Consider the following 20,150-nt stretch of genomic DNA (forward strand, 5'->3'; position numbering starts at 1 on the left):
AGTCCTATAGCATCTGGAGAGAAAAAAAACATAAGGGGATCACTAGCGTGCAATGAAATGAATAGATAAATGATGTGAAACATTTGTTTGAAATGGAAGACCAAAACATTTCTTATTTAGAGTCTATTATTACTTATAAATCTGGCCTTGGAATTTGTATATGAGCAGAAAAGTATCTTTGTATACCATTTTTGGGGAGGCTATCAATTATGAATCCACAACCAAACTGAAATAAAAGCAGGGGAAAAGTTTTTTTGTTTACAAACAGATAGTGACACGGTCACATGCTGAACGTGATCTATCAAAGAAAATGACCATGTGCATATGCTGCCAGTGTATGTTTTATTCACACGTGTTGTTATGGCACAACCATATCATAATATTAAGTCTTCTCTATTAACAGAAGCATTCATTAACTTATGTTCTTACCAGTGTTTAAGGTCCTCACCAAGAAGATATTCCTCCCATGGGTAAGATGAACAGTGTGATTCATTGATACAACTATTGACCCCAGGTTAACCGGGGCATATTTTAAACAAGAACTTCCATGGGAGAGCAAATTACCCGTCCCTGCAACTGATAGCCAGGCTTCCAGCAATGACCTAAAACTCAGCAGCAGCAGATGCTTCGTGACAAATTACGTCAGTTTAGCATTTCTATAAAACCAAGTATAATATCTATCATTTTGAAGAACTGCTTGCAGCAAATAAATACATTTTGGAACATCATGATCAGATCTTACTTTTATTTGGGTCTTACATGGTTGCTCTAACAGCATCCCGGATCGACTACTGCAATGCTCTTTATATGGGGCTGCCCCTGAAGACCACTCGGAGGCTTCAGCTGGTGCAGAATGGAGCCGCATGGGTAGAATGTGCGGGCAGAATGCAGCCGCGCGGGTAGTAATGGGAGTGTCCCGACACTCTCGTGTTACACCTCTCCTGCGGGACCTTCATTGGCTACCGGTTGCCCTCCGGGTGAGATTCAAGGTGCTGGTAATTACCTATAAAGCCCTACATGGCTTAGGCCCGGGGTATTTGGCGGACCATCTGCGACCAGCGACAGCTCCCCATCGCCCAGTGCGCTCAAACAGGGAGGGCCTCCTTGGGGTGCTGTCAGCCAGACAATGTCGGCTGGCAACCCCTAGGGAGCGGGCCTTCTCTGTGGGCGCACCTACCCTGTGGAATCAGCTCCCCCTGGAGCTCCAGGTGGCCCCTAATCTTCGCTCTTTCTGCCATGACCTTAAAACATAGTTATTTCGCCTGGCTGGTTTGGACTGAAGGGGTTTTAAAGGGGATTTTAATGGTCTTTTTATAATCTTATTGGGTATTTTTAACATTGATTTTGCTTGTTTTTATTGAGTCCTGAGTCCTTTGGAGATAGGGCGGCATACAAGTTTCAATAATAAATAAATAAATAAATAAATTTGCCTCACTCACACATGCACAAGCACACTTCCTCTAAGATGGCCATGAGAAGGACTTAAGAAACTTTTGCTTCAGTTGCATGTAAATCTCAATTCAGTAAACAGTTGAATGCATTCAATACACTTCCTCAAAAGGGGCATCCGTTACATGTCTCCTTTTAAGCAACTGCTGGTTGGGGTGAATCAGATTGAGATGGATTCAATGCACTCACTTGGACCTCTCCTGGTTGATACTCAGATTCTTAATATCATTTTAAAAGCAGGTCTGGAACTGTATCAGATCTTATGTGTTGAATGAAATGGATTCTAATCTGCCTTTCTTTTGATTTGTATTTTATGAGTCTTTGGCTCATAATCTTTTCAAGCTTCACTATCAAGAGAAATTATTCAGTGCATACTGTTACTCTTCTTCAGTAATATTCATGTATTCAACATTTTCTCTGACTGACTAGAATATTTTAAGATATGGAATTATTTTTATTGTTGGTTGGAAAAGAGATACAAATGATTAATTTTATAATTATGTATAAAAACTTGATGATTAGAATATGGTTATAGGAATGAATTGTCATAGGGGTTTGGATGAAGATCAAGATAGAAGAAACTTTTGGAAGAAGAAGAAATAAAAAGAAGTGAAGAAGATAACATTGAGATGTCACAGGGGAGGGATGATAGATGTACTAAATGTTTGTCTGTCTTAAAAAATAAAAAATAAATTAAAAAAATCATTTTCTCCACTGAGTCTTGTGTTGGTAGGTTCACAAAAACATTGTTTTGCATGTCCAATCTGAACGATTTGATTAAAACATGATTAAGATACTAAATAGAATCTCTCAAAAAAAACCTCTGAAAATAATATGTTCTGGATTTTAAAATATTCTTACGAGGAAATATAATAGAAATGAATTATGGCACATCATTCCTGTTCTGAAGCTTAATTTATATCTTGGCATGGGCTGAATTGCCTGTACTTGGGCTGAAATGCCATCCATAAGTTCACCGTTAAGAGCAAACATAATTCTGAGAATATTTTCTTTTCTTGAATCATTTTTCTCTTTTTTCCTCTTTATTTTGTTTCTTCATTCCACATTTGTATTAATTCTCTATTCTGCCCCTTAGGGCTATCCCTGAAAAACAGGAAATGCATCACTTTGCTTAACCAGTCTTCGGAAGGAAGCAGGACCTTTTCTGTAGCAGCTTCCTTATTATGGAGCTTTCTCCCCAATGTGATTGGGCTAGTTTCCTCTTTTCATCCTATAAATGGCTGCGGAAGACATTGTTGTTCATTTGATCTTTAATAGTATATTTACTTTTGTACTGTATTAGTATGCCACCCATTCCCAAAGGCTCTGTAATAGTTAATTGCACTTTATGACTTGATTACTAGGCCCTAGTTTTAATGTGCAAAAACATTTGTAAACTATATGTACATATATTGTTTATATTGTTCTTCATGTTACTATTGTCCAGAGTGTCTACTGTGCAATAGAATAATGCATAAAGATTCCAATAAATAGGATTCTTGGAAGATGACTTCCTAGTGGCTCTTTTCCTTTTAACTGCCAGTTGCATCCAACCGCAATACAAAAACAGAAGATATAGCTGATATGTACTGTCTTCCTGTGTTTGCTTCCATTAGAAAAGGAATGAGGTACTTCTTCTTGTTGTTGTGGTGGTGCCATATCCATCATCGGACGTTGGCGATCATGTTTCGATCCTGTTTTTATCAACAGCCATACGAAAAAGTGCTGCTGAGTTTTGAGTTTTAATGAGGTGCATTAGACAGGAAATAAACTCTCATAAATGTGTACTATTTGGCACTCAACTCCATTTGGGGAGGTTATATATTTTGACCGAAACTGAAATGGACTAATAGTGCTTAACATCTTTCACAAAGAAGGAAATCTTTCCTGGAAACCTTTTTAAAAGTTATTAATGCTTCCCGATGAACAAATGCCACTTTGCATGTTTTAATCTATTATTCTTTATTTCTTTTATTTCTTTATTTCCCATATTCTAGGATGAGGGTTAAAGACATTGTATGTACTAACTAAACACAAATTAAGCCCCTCAAGTACATCATTTCCCTTTAATTTGTCCATTTTTTGAAGAAAAAAAATCTCAATGTTTTTTTTATCCCCAGTTGCCTCATGATGCCAAAGTACCATTGAACTACACAGAAATGATAAAAAGGTTCCATTTTAAGATTCCTCTCTTCCTATTCATTTATAATCAGTCCTTCCAAGAAAATGTCTCAGACTAACATTTTGGTGAGAAAAGGCTTATATTGTCCATTTTGCCAAAAGCTCTCAAGTAATTTTGGATGCAATCAACAATAGTAAAACAAGCAAAATTATCATTGCAAAATATAAAAACAAGGAAACAAGAAAATTACATGTATGGTAACAAAAAAAATAATTGAAAAGGAAAACACTGTTTAAAAGGAATCACTGTTTTTTGATAAAGAACTAGTGTAATGAAAGAGTCTTGTCAACCTGCCAATTAGAAAAAAAGAAAGATCTTTCTTTACACATATTAGTCCAAATAGGTAAAAATGACATCTTACTGTTGGCGATTCCCAACTGATCACATTTTATTGACTTTGACATTACTACCTACAAATAGGCCCTACAGCAAATTTTTATAGCGTTTCTCCATGTATAAAAATAAATGCTCTTGTTCAGGGGTATGCCCCCATTTTCAAGGATTCCAGCGTAGGAGACTTGGATTGGAAGCGGGGGGGCTGAAAAGGGTATGGTTTAAATGTATGAGTTTTCCCTTCCTAAGTTAAAATTTTCAATTGCCAACTAAGGATATTGCATGGAAAAAAAGAAAAAAGGGTCAATTATTTTTACTAAAATTTCTCTACTTAGCAGTGGAAGGAGGGGTATTTTTTCCATTTCTGATGCCAAATGCCTTCTTGGTCCTCAGTAAGGAAGCCAACCACAGAAATATTCACCTGAAAAAGCTGATAAATGCTCAGAACAGATAAAGTAGAAGGAAACTTTGAGTAACCCAAGTAAACAATAGCAGGCAAATGAGAGACCAGCAGAAAAGACACAGCTTTTAAACAAAAGGTTAACGGCCTGACATATTTGCACCGGGGAAAAAAATGTCATTGTTGATTATTTGTTTAAATTGGGTTTTATTCGTTTATAAAATATACATATACCATGAGTGGCTTCCCATTAAAAAGTCCCCCAATGGCTTATAAAAATACAAGTTTCGACACAAAAAAATAACAACCACATTCACAGCCCAAAAGAAGAGAAACTAAACCAAAAAAAGACGCAGGGAAAAATCCCCGGCAAAGTAAAAACGTATAAACTTTTATTAAAAAGTGGGGTGGGGGGAATGATGTACGCTACGACCCACCCATCCATCCCGTACACTTTTTGTTTCCAGCAGAATCGCCGGCTTTGGGGTTTTAAACGCTTTCGGGTGGAACGCAGAGGCTGCCCAAAGAGGACGCCCTGCATTTTATTTCAGGGTGTTGTGTTGTTTCGGTGCAAATAGGGTGCTCTGGGGTGGAGATTCCGGTCAGCCTTCCCAGAGGTATAAAAGGCCCCCCTCTTGTCAGTCGCAGACTCCCCAAAGGGCGCGCGAACCCCAAACTCTCCTCCTCCTCCACCTCCTTCCCGAGGTCGCAGGCCGAGCGCAAGAACCCCAGACGGACGGACCGACGGGCGGAGATATGCAGATCAGCTGGGCGCTGATAGGTGATTCCCGGGCTCTCCTCCGTTTCGGCTCGGCCCCTCTGGGCAGCGTTTTATAAACAGGCGGCTCTCCCGCAAGGCACAACAGAGTCCAAGCGGGCAGCTGTGGCTCGGAGGAGAGAGGCGGCTAGCGTCTGACGAGGGCGGTGGGCTCTTCGCTGGGCCCCTTTTTTTCTCTCGGGGCCGTTCTTGGCCTCTGCCTGGGCATAAGGCCATTCCTTTCCAACTTCAGCTACAGTGATAGCTAAGTTTGGAAAGACCAAACAGACAGAAGCCGCTGCGTCCTCCTGCACCCCTTTTAGCCCCCACCCCACCCTGAATCGCCCCGTGTTTCTGCTTTCTGTATCTCGCTCTCATCTACTTCCACCTCTTTCTCTCTGTTGCTTCTGCGCCTGAAAGGGCTTGACAGCCTCCGCAACTGAGCAAAAAAAAAAAAAAAGAGGAGAGGCGACCCCGGATTGCCATGGCTCGGTCTGCAACAGAACAACAAAACAGCCGAGGCTGTTGCGGTGAGTGTGCGGGAGCCCGATGGGGTGGGCTTTTCAGGGAACGGCAGCAGTGGGAAAGCCGTCGAGGTTGCGTTTTGTGCTGGAAGGGTTAAACGCGCGTGGGCCAAGTGGGCGCGACGCGCAGGGAAGGCGCTTTTCCCAGCGGGGATGGGGGGGGAGGCGAGTGGGACTAATGGGTGGAAGGATGGAGTGGTGGTGGTGGGGGGAACCGGGGAAAGAGGAGGGTGGGGAGGGAAGCACAATTCGAGCATCAAGTGGACTGTCGGGAAGAGAAGGAGGCTTTTCCAGTTGTGCGACTCTCCAGGCGTGAGGGAACCCCACTTCTTTTAGAAACTGGGTTTAAATAATATTGGGCCACCGGAATGTTGCTATAGGAATCCTTTTTGCTCTTGTGATAAAAGAAGATGCTTCAGAGCAAGCCCTGGTGGACTGTTCAATAAGACATGACATTTGTGTCCAGAATGACATTGGTGAGATTAATGTCCTCCTGCACATAGAAAATGATCAGTATGTGTGTTTGTGTGTGTGTGTGTGTGTGTGTGTGTGTGTGTGTTCGTGTTCGTAGATTTTCACTGGTAGAGGTATGCAAGTTTTGGTGTATTAGGGTCTTTTCCCGTGTAAGATTGAGAGTATCTTGGCCAAGATACTCTCAATCTTACACGGAAAAGGCCCGAATACACCAAAACTTGCATATATACATATATACATACATACATACATACATACATACATACATACATACATACACATACAGAGAGAGAGAGAGTTGTCCCAAGGACATAAAAGCAACTGTATAAACTCAATTTTCTGCCAGAAAATATCCCATTTGGGGATGGTAACCGGAGGAAAATGGCCCAAATCATACAACCTGCAGATATTATTATTATTATTATTATTATGATTATGATTATGATTATGATTATGATTTATATGCCGCCCTATCTCCAGCCGGACTCAGGGCGGCTCATAACAGTAAAAAACATATAATGAAAAAGTTAAAAGAAATTAAATCCAAATCTCATAATTTAACAGTTAAAAGTGCAATTAAGACTAACAAGTTAAAAATTAAAACCCCATCAGTCCAGGCCAGCCAAACATATATATAGCCCAACAGATAGCCCAACATATATATAGAACTGCAGGTAGATTGTGCTTTCTGCAGGTTGTATGATTTGGGTGTTTTTTTCCTCCACTTACCATGCCCAAATGGGATATTTTGTGCCAGAAAATTAAGTTTATACAGTTGCTTTTATGTCTTTGGGACAACTTTCTACATTAAAATACCGGTAAGTGAATCCAGTTATCCCTTGTATATTTGATTGGAGTGGCCCTTCCAAATGTACAGCACCTAGAAATAAAAACATATTCGTGATGAAGGATATAGGGACATGGAATGGGAGTAATGGAGATGATCAGAACCCCATAATATGTTGTTGGCAAAAGGTATTATAAGGCACTTTAAAAACTTACTATTAAAGGATGGCAAGTATTTCTTGAAATATATTAATGGGTAACTGTCAAGCTACCTTAGTAGTAGAAGTAAAATTTGAATTAATCTAATTCAAATTAATTCTTTAAAAGAAGATTCTGAACAATGATGGTAATAACAAACACTTGCAGTCAGTAATTTACCAGGCATCAACCTGTGTTCATTACAGTGTTTTGTTTTTTCCATCCTAGAATCCTGTATTAACTATTTGACATCTGCAAAAGTCCTCCTGTACTTTGGACATGCCCTGTCCACTTGGGTAAGTGAAATAAAACCACAGGAATTTGCATTTGATTTGAGGGTAATTAATATGTATTACAATTACTTGGATACATATGCATTTATATTACTATATTATATTTAGCAAAAATACATCTGTTAAATTATGCTCTGGTGTAAATTGTGAAATCACTCCTACAGTCAGTAATATTACAATTAGGACTAGATTTTGGACTTTTTAATTTATGGATAAAACACATGATTCACTGATTTTAAAGAATCTCATACAGTTGTTGAATGGTAGGTCCAGATGCAGCCATACTTAAGGGTAGATCTTTTGAAATTGGTGGACCTTAACTTGATAATTTATGAATTTGTTCCCTTGGTTTTAATATATCTACTTAAAAAGTCATTCGCTGGTCTCAACCTACTAAGTACAAAATAAATTGAACTTTGCATCTGATTTGAGGCATTTTTATTCTCTTTGACACGTTTCCATTTTTTCAGGCAATGCTTGCAACACAATCATCAATGGATTTAACTCTCTTTTAGTAATTTTTAATATTCTGTGGGTAAGAAGTTTGAGGTTTTGCATTGCAAATAGAAACTACTTGTAGAAATTAATTGTTCAAGAAGTTGGATTTGCATCACATTTTTGAGGAAGCAAAACTTTTTTAAAAAGCAGATAGAGTACATTGCATTTCCGAGCAACAGTTTAAAACAAGCAGTTGGTAATTTTTATGTTAGCTTAGTAACTGATTTTTAAGAGTTACGTTGATTATTATGAATTGTGACCTATTAATGTTTAATGCTAAATCTTATAATCTTCAGAATTTTAGAAGAGGGTTTGGTTTTCACTTATATTAAATATTCACTTATTGCATCTTTTCCTGCATTGTTCTACATTTGAATAAAAAGTTGTTTATTTTTCACTGCAGTAGTAAGAGAGCTTACGTGAAAAATATCTGATTGGCAACAATGTTGGACTTAAGAAAAAAAATAATTACTCAATCTATTTTTACTTGCTTTTCTAGTTAAAAATACTCAAGTAAATTAGAAACAACAAACAACATTCAAAATATATCCTATATTTAAAATTATGATTAAAAGTATGTATGAGAAAGAGATAGAAATAGTATTGGGTTGATGAACCTGACACCTACATTTTGATTTAAATCTGACTTGGTTGTAAAGTGACTAATTATTGTAAGAACTTAATATAAAAGCATTGTATATAGTGTGACTGGTCAGCTCTTTGTCGTGGATAGCAACTCTTAAATTTTAAAATTTAAAATCATGGCCATCCTCATTAAAATGTCCAAAAGATGTCTATCATTTTATCATTATCATAATAATGTGTTTGATATGATAATCACTTTTCCAGTTGTTAAAATTAACAATAACCATAACAATAGCATATTTGATTGTCCCTTGATTTAATGAATTATATGACTAGTACTATGATCCAATAAGGAATTAAGCATTATTTATTTCATTGTATTGTCTTTGGAAATTTAGAATTATGGCATAATTTGAAATGGCTATGTAATTTGTATACCAGAATATATTTATAAAAATTTCTGCTTAATTCATTAATGATTGCTTACACTCATTCATGATAATATTGTCTGCCTAAATCATTTTTTTCTTTAAGTGGAAAGCAAACAGCCAAATACAATAATATTGAATGACTAAATCATTTTTTTCTTTCTTAAGTAGAAAGAAACAGGCAAATAAATACTTGTGTAAAGTATCAAGAAGTTTAGAAATACTGCAATTTCAGTAAATATCAATATTGCTGATTTAGCTATTAAGTTATTTATTAATTAGAAAGTAAGAAACTCATGCTAGAACTTCAACAATAGCAAGCTTACATATTGAGTTAAAAACTGTAGCTTCTACTTCATGGCAAAGTCAAAAGTAATTACATTTTCAAAGCCCACTGAATCTGCTTCCTTATTAGACCAGTGGTAACTTCATTAAATTGTGGTCAGTTTATACCTTATGCAAAAGCAAACCGGGAATTAAAAAGTACATTCCAAAGAGTTGATATTAACCATGATTTCTTAACAAACTTACCTCATCAACCCATATACAATATTTATATTTGCCAGTGTAAACTGAAATACCTTTAGGAGTGCACATAAAATAGATTGGGCCAATTTCATATACTTTATAACACCTGGGTGGATTCTTAATGAGGAATTTACAGTGCAAACACACCTTGCCTTATTCTGAAAAGTTTATAAGAGGCCAAGTGAAGGGTATTTGTAACCTTGTGTTTCCTCAATGCTAGTTTTTTTCTCTTCCTCTAAGAATCTGACTTATAAGAAAACCCAAACATAAAAGTTGACAAAACAACTGGCACCACCCCAAGTTGTTCTGTGAGTGAGATGGGCAATCTTTAAGTTCAAGAAATAAATAAATAAAAATTCTTGCCAGCCTAGACATTAAGAGATGGTGCATTTTATCAGTGAGACAGGATGCAAGTCTTAAGAGAGTCTTTTCCAAGATGATAGGTTCCAGATATTTTGAGATTCACAATTTCCAGTGGACATGCAATCCAAAAATATTAATGTTATAATTGTAGGTTTGGTTGAAGGTTGTTTATTTGTTTGTTTTCAGTGCAGAGAAAGTTTACAATACAGCAAATATAAAAACAGTAAATGTAAATAAAAATTATATAAGAACCTTCTCTCTCACACTGAAAGTTTGTCAGACATAAGTAGATTTATTGTGAAAAAATGAAAGGAAAACAAGGTGTTCCTTAGCAAAGTACCACTACTAAAAAAAACCACCTCCAGCCCCTCCTTCAATTTGTATGTATATCATTGATGGCCTCCCCGTGTAGATGTTGATATTAATTAGTGTAATATATTAATATATGTATGTATGTGTATGTATATGTATGTATGTATGTATGTATGTATGTATGTAAATGGCAAGATAAAAAAATCTAACATATAAATAAAAGTATGAATCTTTAGACTGTGATATAAACCCTATAAACACTATACTATAGTGGCAGAATAGTCCAAGTATCCTGTTCTCAAGATTCTGTAACCTATCCCTATTTTCCTTTTAATGAATCTAATTACTAAGACTGTTGAGAATCTAGCCATTTTGGATAAGAAAGACTGCTAGAGACTTGAAAATGTAATATATACATATTTAGGTGATATAGCAGTATGTTTTGCTATTTTATTGATGTTTATTTTGAATGTTGTGTATCACCTTGCAATCTGCCCAAAGTTTTCTAATTATTTGCAGATTTAAAAAGTGATGAATAATTAAACATATTGTATTCATTCTAGGGGGATCGTATGTGGCATTTTGCAGTGTCTGTCTTCCTGGTTGAATTATATGGAAACAGTTTGCTCCTAACTGCTGTTTATGGATTGGTTGTGGCAGGATCAGTTCTTCTTCTAGGTGCCATTATTGGAGACTGGGTAGACAAGAATTCAAGGCTCAAAGGTTAGTAGTGTCATACAATATTGAAGACTATTTGCATATAATAAGGGAAATCTAAATCACAAAAAAGCATGGAATTTGCTGAAACAATTGTGTCAGTGCCAAGTGTGCCCATTTGGCTAGTTGCACCTAATTAAGCTTGAAAAACTTTACCAGACTTACTGACCATCCTAAAATAGAATGCTCAGCTGCATAGCCAAAGATTTCCCTACGGTTTCAAAGATAGTTGATTTTGGAAGGCTCTGAAAAGTCTACAGAAAAGCCATTTACATGGAAAACCACATGAAAGCCATGGACTAGACCAATAGATTAAACAACCCCCCCCCCCAAAAAAAGGTGGTAAACCATTTTTTGTATTGCTGCCAAGAAAAATGAATGATCATCTTCATCAAGCCCCAGATATCAAGCTTGATTTAAAAGAGACTTTTCTCTCTAATGCAAAATTAAAGGTTTACATCCCAACTTAAAAAAAAAATACTAGTTCTGTTGACATTAATGTAAAGAACAAGTGTCTCATTCAGAATGGCTATGCAAATAACAAATAGACTGCCCGGTCATATCTGTGTTTACCTATTCTTCAAGAATTGCAGGCTTCACTGGGACTTACTCCATAATGAGGCATGACTCGGTAGGATCTGCGACTACTTTAGAATAGTAATTTGAACTGTTTATTAAAAATGCACAGTAGGGACGCTACCTCATACTTCCGTGGCTTCTGTAATTATGTTATGTACTCTTCAAAATTAATATGTTTATGTTATTAATACAACTTAAATCTTGTCTTATTTGGCTAAATACTTCACAAATAATTATCTAGCCTAAGCAAAGCTAATTTTGAATAATTAATGTCCATTAGATGTAAACATCAACTACTCAAGCTGGGTGTTTCCTCCTTGGTAATAGCGTTAGCAATTTGAAAGTGATGCTTTCACACCAGGAAGGAACCGTCCATGGTCTAGTGCTGTTTAAGCACTAATGCAGAGATGAATGTCTCACACTCTTTTACTTGTTAAGTCCATATTTAGGACATTGCCGTAAAAATGTTGCCTTGAAAATAGGTGTAAACATCTTGATGTAATAACAGGCTGAAATGTTTCCTATTTTAAGTATTGACATTGTGCACCCTTTCCCTTTCTTTTCTCCTAAACAGTAGCCCAGACGTCCTTAATTGTGCAGAATGCATCAGTCATTTTGTGTGGCATCCTTCTGATGATCGTCTTCCTGTTTAAAGCACAGCTTATAAATTTGTATCAAGGATGGCTTCTTGTAAGTGCACAGAACTTAAAAGCATTTATAAGCGTATACAAAGTACTTTGCTATTAACTGTTCTCTGAAAAATACATTCACGTTTTGTAGTCAGCTTCAAGCTTTAGGTAGATGTCTATGGAGATTCTCAGTCATCCAGGTCATGGTTGCCCCAAAGGTGCTTTTTGAAGAGGTAACTGGACTTTCTGGTTTTTCTTTGTAGGCGTTTTGCTTCTCATCCAGAATTGAAGAAGCTTCTTGGATGAGAAGCAAAACGCCTTCAAAGAAAAACCAGAAAGTCCAGTTGCCTCTTCAAAAAGCACCTTTGGGACAACCTTTAGGTAGGTTTTTAATCAGCTTTAAACTTTAGTGTGTTTAATTGTCAACACTTATACAGTCAATTATATTTACACCAGATCAGTTTGCCTTTACAATTTAACATTAGTACAACGTGAGTACCAATAGCAAAGAACTGATTGCAAATGTAGATATACTGATTCTTAAAAAGAGTGAGAGATCCGGACTGCAAAAACTTCAGACAGCTACAATGTTTTATATTATGGTATCTAGTGGTCATTTTTGCAGCCAGCCTGATATCCTTAAGCAGAGGGATTATATCAAGCTATGCTATGTCTTATTATAACTGCTGTTTGCTGACTAAGCCACATTGGCTTATTTTACATATTACATTAAGCTATATAGTATACCATAGTTTATAAATCACAGTTAGCTGTATCTACAAAGTATCTCTACTAGGTTCACTATAGAATCTCATTCAGAAAGGTCTTTAGAACATCCTGGAGATGGTTTTGGAGAGGACTTTGGGGCTATGGGTTAAGGGAAGAGTAAGGAGATCAGTTTATGTCTGCTTATATGTGGCCAAATATCTTGAGATGTAAAATTCATGCAAAACGCAGCAGTTCAGGAGGGAAAGTTGATTTAAGTAGTGGGAGGAAGGCCTGTACTTTCTTACCTTTTCCATAAATAAGTTCTTTCCATTTCCACAGACCTTGTGCTATATTCTAGTCATCTCAATAGCAAACATTGCGAATTTGGCCAGTACAGCCACAGCAATCACCATACAGAGAGACTGGGTTGTTGTTGTTGCTGGTGACAATAGAAGCAAATTAGCAGGTAAGGTATATTTGTTTACCTTATTTCATTCTGGGTGACTGGCTTAAAAGAACAATTGAATTCCACACATTTTGCTGGACTGCAGCAAGAGAACATGAATTTAGATTTCTTTTCCAGATCTTTTTTTTCTCTAGTTGTTTGGATAAAGCAACAGATCAGAGAATTATATAATTTGTATGAATAAGTAGTCTTTATAGTTTCATCAAGATTTAGCAAACAAATTGTAATACTCCTTAAAATACTACTTTATCACTTTTTTTGCAAAACAATATTGTTTCCATTGTTCATCAGTCAAATCAATTTATGTAGATACCTACTCAATATGCAACTCCGGATGGCATACGCAGTTAAAAACAACAAATACTCATTATCATCCAAAGAATAAAATATAAATTGCATTGTGCCAGAAGCAGCTTCAACAATTAATCAAGATTGGCTCACAAACTCTCCTTACTTTGTGCCTGGTGGAGAAACCCAATCACCAGAGCCTTTCAGAAGGGGGGCAGAATTGGGGCCATATGGATTTTGGGAGGAATGCTGTTCCATGGGGCAGGCATAGAGACATAAAGGCACATCTCCTAGCCCCACCAGATGACCATGCTTAAATGATGGAACTTGGAGCATGCTGACTCAGTCAGCAGGCAGAGGTATTTGGAGGCAGGCAATTCTACAAATAACTAAGCCCATTCTATTTGTACCAAATAAGATACCTTAATGTCGCTTCTTTTATGGAAAGAAGGGTAGCCTGTGATGCAAACTAACAACAGCAGCCTTAGATTTTAGTCCTAAGCATTCTGAGTTGTAGTGGTAACTGAATAAAGACTCAAATAGAAATAATATGCTTCAAATTACGCCACAGATTTTGTTAGTTGAAACTAAAAATGACCCTCAGATATACAATGAATTGCAACTAATTGTTATATAGCATGATGCCAAATTCTTTATGCTCTATATTTTTATTTTATGTACCATTTTACATCATAGGTAGATAGTGAAATGTTGCTGTGCTCTAAAAAATTTTCTAATTTACATATGTAACAGGAATGGTTAGATTAGAAGTAACCAATCGACTACTGAGACAAGGGGAAATTGTGCTTTTTTCCTTCTGTAATAGTCTGTTTTTTTTCTATTTGTAGTCAACCCAAAATGTTGAATGATGGGAATGTTGAATGGTGGATAAAAGGATATGCTTTTTATGCAATACTAGTTAAATGCTAGAATTTGATGAAACACAATGTGACAATAATATATAAAAGATTAATTATCTGGTTTAGGTTTAGTGTGAGTAAGAAGACTTCAAGATAGGCATAATATCTTTGCATCCAGTGATACTTGTTTAGAATAAATATTATTCTTTTGTGAATGAATACACACAACTTGCTTTTTTATATGTGATACTTATTTAACATACTTTATATAGCCTTCTAGAAAGGTTTATGAAACAATATAAATATTGTATTCGTACTAAGCCAAATATGTATGCAACCAGATTTTAAAAGTTAAAAGCAAGTGTAAAATTAGACAAAAACGCAGGGAAGAGTCGAAATAATGCCAGGGTTTAAGAAAAGATTAAAATTATAATTACAAAGCCTAAGAAATAGTATTCCTTTTTCTTCAGTAATTGTTTTATTGCAGTAGAACTTGTGAATAATACATTATGAAATACATATATTAACTGGAGATAGTGGTATAAGGTAGAAATTGTTCATAATAGCTCAGATAATTTGAAACTTTAAAGATGAGAAAAAAGTTTATTTCAGGGTTATAAGTTCTAAAATATTGATAAATATAAGATTGTTTAAGTTGTACAATTAAAAATGAGTGTAACATTGATAGACAATTGCAAAATAAATGAAAGTATAATATAAAAAAGGTTTCTATCTTTATCTTAATGCTAAATACTCAGGTCTCCATTGTATTATTGTTGAGATTATTTATAAATGTTAACACTGAAAAACAGAATAAAGAGGAGACGAAGCTGCTTGGTAAAGTAAGCAGTTCTTCAGTCGGCCTCATAAAAACCACCATAGCTCAGGAACCAGAAAGCCACTTCTGAAACTGCCTTTCATTGTGTAGATTTGGCACAGAAAAGAGAGTTATTTTTGTGACATTGTGCATTGGCTTATAGATATGAATGCTACCATACGAAGGATTGATCAGCTGACCAACATCTTGGCTCCTATGGCCGTGGGACAAATAATGACCTTTGGATCACCAGTGATAGGGTGTGGGTTCATTTCTGGCTGGAACATGATCTCCATGTGTATAGAATATACACTGCTCTACAAAGTGTACAAGAAGACGCCTGCTTTGGCTCACAAAACTGGTTCAAAGGGTGAAGAGTCAGAACTGAAGCAGCTCAATGTACAGAAAGGTAACAGGATTTCAGAAGTTATCTTTGATCAAATATCAATGAGTGCATGCTCTTCTGCATACTTCCTTGTCATTTTAACTTCGACGGAGTTCATTGTTCCTTCTGTTTCCTTCTGATTCTTTATATAGTAGACTTTTAAAAATCCATTCTAAGATTTGGAAAAGCCAGTAAGGCAGTGGCACTCCTGCTGCTGAAGCACTCGACACTAAGGGTTGATTTGACATACCCAAAGCCCTAAGTCAGAAGAGCAGAAATGAGGAAAGAGAAGCATTTGGTGCTTTCCTATATTCTTCTTTCTAATGGAGTGGGGGGTGGGGACATGGGAAATCTTTCCTGCTATGCTGCGAGAACCAGTTTTGACCTGTCAGTCAAAATTGTTTACAACCTGCTCTGACTGAGGACAGAGCTCTAAAGTTTCTTGCTAAGAGCATGTCTGTTGTTCATGGGTGCAAATTTGTTTGCTTGAATGGGCGATCCTTAATCTGCTGCTTCTTTCTGCAGATGGTGAATCGAAGGGCACCGAAGGAGTCCAGTTAATTCACAAGAAAGAGACCGCTGTTTCTGAGCCTGAACAGGAAAATACTAGCTGCCTTTCTCGCATGGCCGAACCCTTCAGTACATTCCGTGATGGATGGGTTTCCTACTATAACCAGTCAGTGTTCCTTGCAGGTCTGGCCCTGGCATTCCTTTACATGACCGTCCTTGGCTTTGACTGCATTACTACTGGCTATGCATACACTCAGGGATTGAGTGGCTCCACTTTAAGCTTATTAATGGGGGCCTCTGCCTTAACTGGAATCCTGGGAACAATAGCCTTCACTTGGCTACGTAACAAATGTGGGTTAATCCGCACAGGCATCATCTCTGGAATAGCCCAGCTGTCTTCTCTTGTTTTGTGTGTGATCTCAGTGTTCACACCAGGAAGTCCTTTGGATCTCACGGTTTCCCCGTTCGCTGACATCAGTGCTAGGTTGTTTGAAAGCAATCCATTACCCACCCTGGCGCCTGATGGCGATCTCCTTGAAATGGCTTTTACCACTGAAATGCCTGCTTTGATCAATGCAACGTCTTCTGATCCAGGATTAGCTCCCAGCCCAGTGTCTCTCATCTCTGTTAGCCTTCTGTTCGCGGGAGTCATTGTAGCAAGAGTTGGTACGTACATTTCTGTATAAAATACTCATGGTACTTCTTTGAATACAGATCTATACTTCTGTTGTAGTTGTGGGACCTGTCATTAAATCATATATTAAGTCTAGATTTTCAAGCTGATCTCTAGATACAGTTGGATTATAATTTATGTATTAGATTGCAACTTCTAGAATGTCTAGGCAGCTAAGCATTCTAGGACTTGCTTCCCTTCCCCAACATAATTGAAGTTGTCTTATTCTCATAAACAAATCCAAGATAAGTAAAATGGACTAATAATTATAAATCTCAGTGGTGCAGAAATAGCATCATCACAGTTGCTGGGTATATACAAATGTAGCCTGCATTGCAGGAAAAAACGCAGCAGAAGTGGTTATCTTATTTCCATATCCCAGTCTTTTTCCATCAGAACTATTCTGACTGGAAGACTGGAGCAAAATGCTTCCATTGTATATATTTTCAAAACAGGGTGGCAAGGCTTTGAATTGAGGAAAAAAAATGATTTGTTTGAAGTATAGAGATCTGTGCTTATTTAACTAGTGTTCTTCTGTGTCTCCTGCCCTGCTTCAGCTGGAATTAAATACTCTTTTCTTTTTCCTTTTGTTTGCTTTGTATAGGCCTTTGGTCTTTTGACCTGACAGTCACACAATTGATTCAGGAAAATGTGATAGAGTCCGAAAGAGGTATCATAAATGGCGTCCAGAACTCCATGAATTACCTTCTGGATCTGCTGCATTTCATCATGGTTATACTGGCTCCTAACCCTGAAGCTTTTGGACTGCTAGTAATCATTTCTGTTTCCTTCGTCGCAATGGGTCATATCATGTACTTCCGTTTTGCCCATAAAAGCTTGGGGAGGAATGTCATTCTTTGCTGTACTCCTGAGTTAAAGTCAGTTGCCAATGAGCCTCCAAATCCTGATGAATCCAATGCATAGAGGATTTTGACTCCTCCAGGTGTTTTTTCCAGTCCATGTTGACTGGCATGCTTTATTATGGGTCAGAAACAGCTGGCACCTAAAAGGATATTCCTTTCCAGCACCCAAGCCCACAATCTGCCTTGTTTTCCTTTGCCTTTCGGCAAGTAACCAAGTATGGATTTTTACCAGGTGCAAAAGATACACATATTTATTTAAGAGGATATTTCCTCAATAGTTAAAATTTAATTTAAAAAAAAAAAAGCAGTTGACTAGATGGACATAAGTTTGATTCTTTTCAAATATACAATTACTATTGGTTGGAGTGGGCTGGAGATTAATAAATTAAACAAAATACGCTCTTATATGTAATATGATTAGTGGGTGTTATTGTTTCATACAGCATAGATGTGCAGTTTTTTCTTTTTTAAAAGAAATACTAGATGTGAGGAAAACATACAAATCAACGACAGCAAAGTTTATTGATCTCAAAAAGATCTCAAATGTGCCTTTAAACAAACAAACAAGACCTCTTTTCTGTGAAGTTATTTCTAGTTTAGTTTTGGAGAAACATCTGGGTTATTTTAGTATATTATCTGAATAAGAAATAATGTAAAATAGTATAGAATATGTATGTAGCACTTCATAGGAGGCAATTAACCTAGCGTAGACCGAAGCTATTTATATAATACAGTATAGCATTGTAAAACATAAGGGGGAAATATTTTTGGTTTTATAAATTTTCAGTAACATGCTTACTAAGCCTTGGTTTCATAGTATTAAAGGCCAAATATATGAAGTGAAAGAACTAGGTTTTGTGTGTGTGTTAGTGTGCGTCCATGCATTAATGAGTACAAGGGAAAAGAAAGATACAATCTATTTTTTTCAAAATTATTTAAATTATTTAAAGCACCTAAGCTGCAAAATTGCAACCATTTATTGTACAATAGCCCCCTTTAATATCTAGAAGAAATCAAGAATACACCACGAGCAACTTCTTTATATAAAACCCATTTCAAATGACATTGAATTGACAAAAAAAAATAATTTGTTTTCTAGATGAACAATATGAGACAATGTATGAATTTTGTGTGTATGCCTTTCTTATGTATGTCAGTAATTTGGAAAATTAGCTGTGTAACTTGTGAACACATGATTAATAGTTTAATCATGATTAAAGTAAAAGCATGTCCCTGATCATAGATCTATATCTGCAAAAGCAACTTGCATCCAAAAGGAAGCATAGCAGTGTTTGTACTATCGAACAGCTTCTGGGCAGCACTGATGTTGACAACTCCAAATGTATATTGGGGCAAGATTTTGGTGAAGACTGGCAGCGGTGCATGCCTTCTGTTCAGTGACAGGATTAGTGTGGTTCTACTGTGCTAATCAGCAGGCATGGTTTGCATTTAGAAAAAGGGTCAGCATGCAGAGTCCTGCTTCACTTTACACTGGTGAATTAGGGTACATCTGTATAGTTTAAAATGTTTTACAGAGCTAATACCCTTATGCACTCTGGTTGTTTTATACCATAGCTTACTAAAAATACTATTTTAAATAAGTTGCAATTGGTTTGCAATTGGAATGTGTGTGTGAGTGTATTTTTTTTAAAACTTGTTAATGTAAAAGCAAACTGATAATCAGTAGTGAGCGACAATGCCATCTATGTATGAATTGCTTTTGGAGACATTTTATGGTATACAGAAATGAATACAATGCTTTTTACAGTAAGTTTCATGCACTTTTGTGGAAATTGCAGTAACAATGCTACAAGCACTTTGCTTTAAAATAGAGTTGAATCCTCTTACTCTACTCCGGAGTTTTTCTAAATGTAATTTTCAACTTCTGTTTGTTAAATATTTGTAAAATATTTGTATGCATAAATATAAACTATTTTTCACATTTTTGCCTTTTCTTCATTTGGGTAATATGTTTTGCACACAATATAGTTAATCCCATATCTGAAATTAAGTGGCGATTCACAAAACCTGTGTTTAGAATTTTCTCTAGAACTCTTAAATTGAAACTGAATTTTATACACAAAATTTAATTTAATTTATCAAAATGGAGTTATGATTGCTTCCATTGTAAATTGTAGATAAGTCTTGGATTGATTTGAGAGAATTATAGTAGCAGTTTAAAAGCCAAACAAAACAAAAATCCCAAATACTGAACGTTATAATTCATTTTTGCATATATGTCAACTCAATACTGTTTTCAATGTCATTACAAAATTATATTTAGTCCATTTTTAAACTTCCTGGATAAATAACTCAAGAGCATAAATATATAGTTACTTTCTTCATAATAGTTCCACCCATGGATTAAAACATACTTGGATTGGACACCGAATGGCCAATATTTTGCCTTATTAAGAGGGATTGTAATATCCTAGCATTTCTCTGATGATGATCTAGATGAAAATGAGTGGAGAAGAAACATAAGCTGAAAACATAGGATTTGGGAGACATATCTATTTTTATAGCATGTCTACTAAAATTGGCC

General features: G+C 36.3%; 1 protein-coding gene across 1 annotated transcript; it reads left to right on the plus strand.

The window, feature by feature from the left end:
* Positions 1–5,166: 5,166 nt before the first annotated feature.
* On the plus strand, positions 5,167–19,547 carry SLC40A1 (solute carrier family 40 member 1). Its single transcript, XM_034429249.3, has 8 exons — positions 5,167–5,651; positions 7,332–7,399; positions 10,674–10,833; positions 11,981–12,096; positions 13,083–13,209; positions 15,338–15,583; positions 16,085–16,735; positions 17,347–19,547. Exons 1-8 carry the CDS (start codon positions 5,606–5,608, stop codon positions 17,664–17,666), a joined length of 1,734 nt encoding a protein of 577 aa, XP_034285140.1. The 5' UTR covers positions 5,167–5,605; the 3' UTR covers positions 17,667–19,547.
* Positions 19,548–20,150: the final 603 nt, after the last annotated feature.

Source organism: Pantherophis guttatus, chromosome 1 (genome assembly GCF_059756535.1).
Source record: "Pantherophis guttatus breed Tessera chromosome 1, ASM5975653v1, whole genome shotgun sequence".
In the NCBI taxonomy this organism is placed as follows: Eukaryota; Metazoa; Chordata; class Lepidosauria; order Squamata; family Colubridae; genus Pantherophis; species Pantherophis guttatus.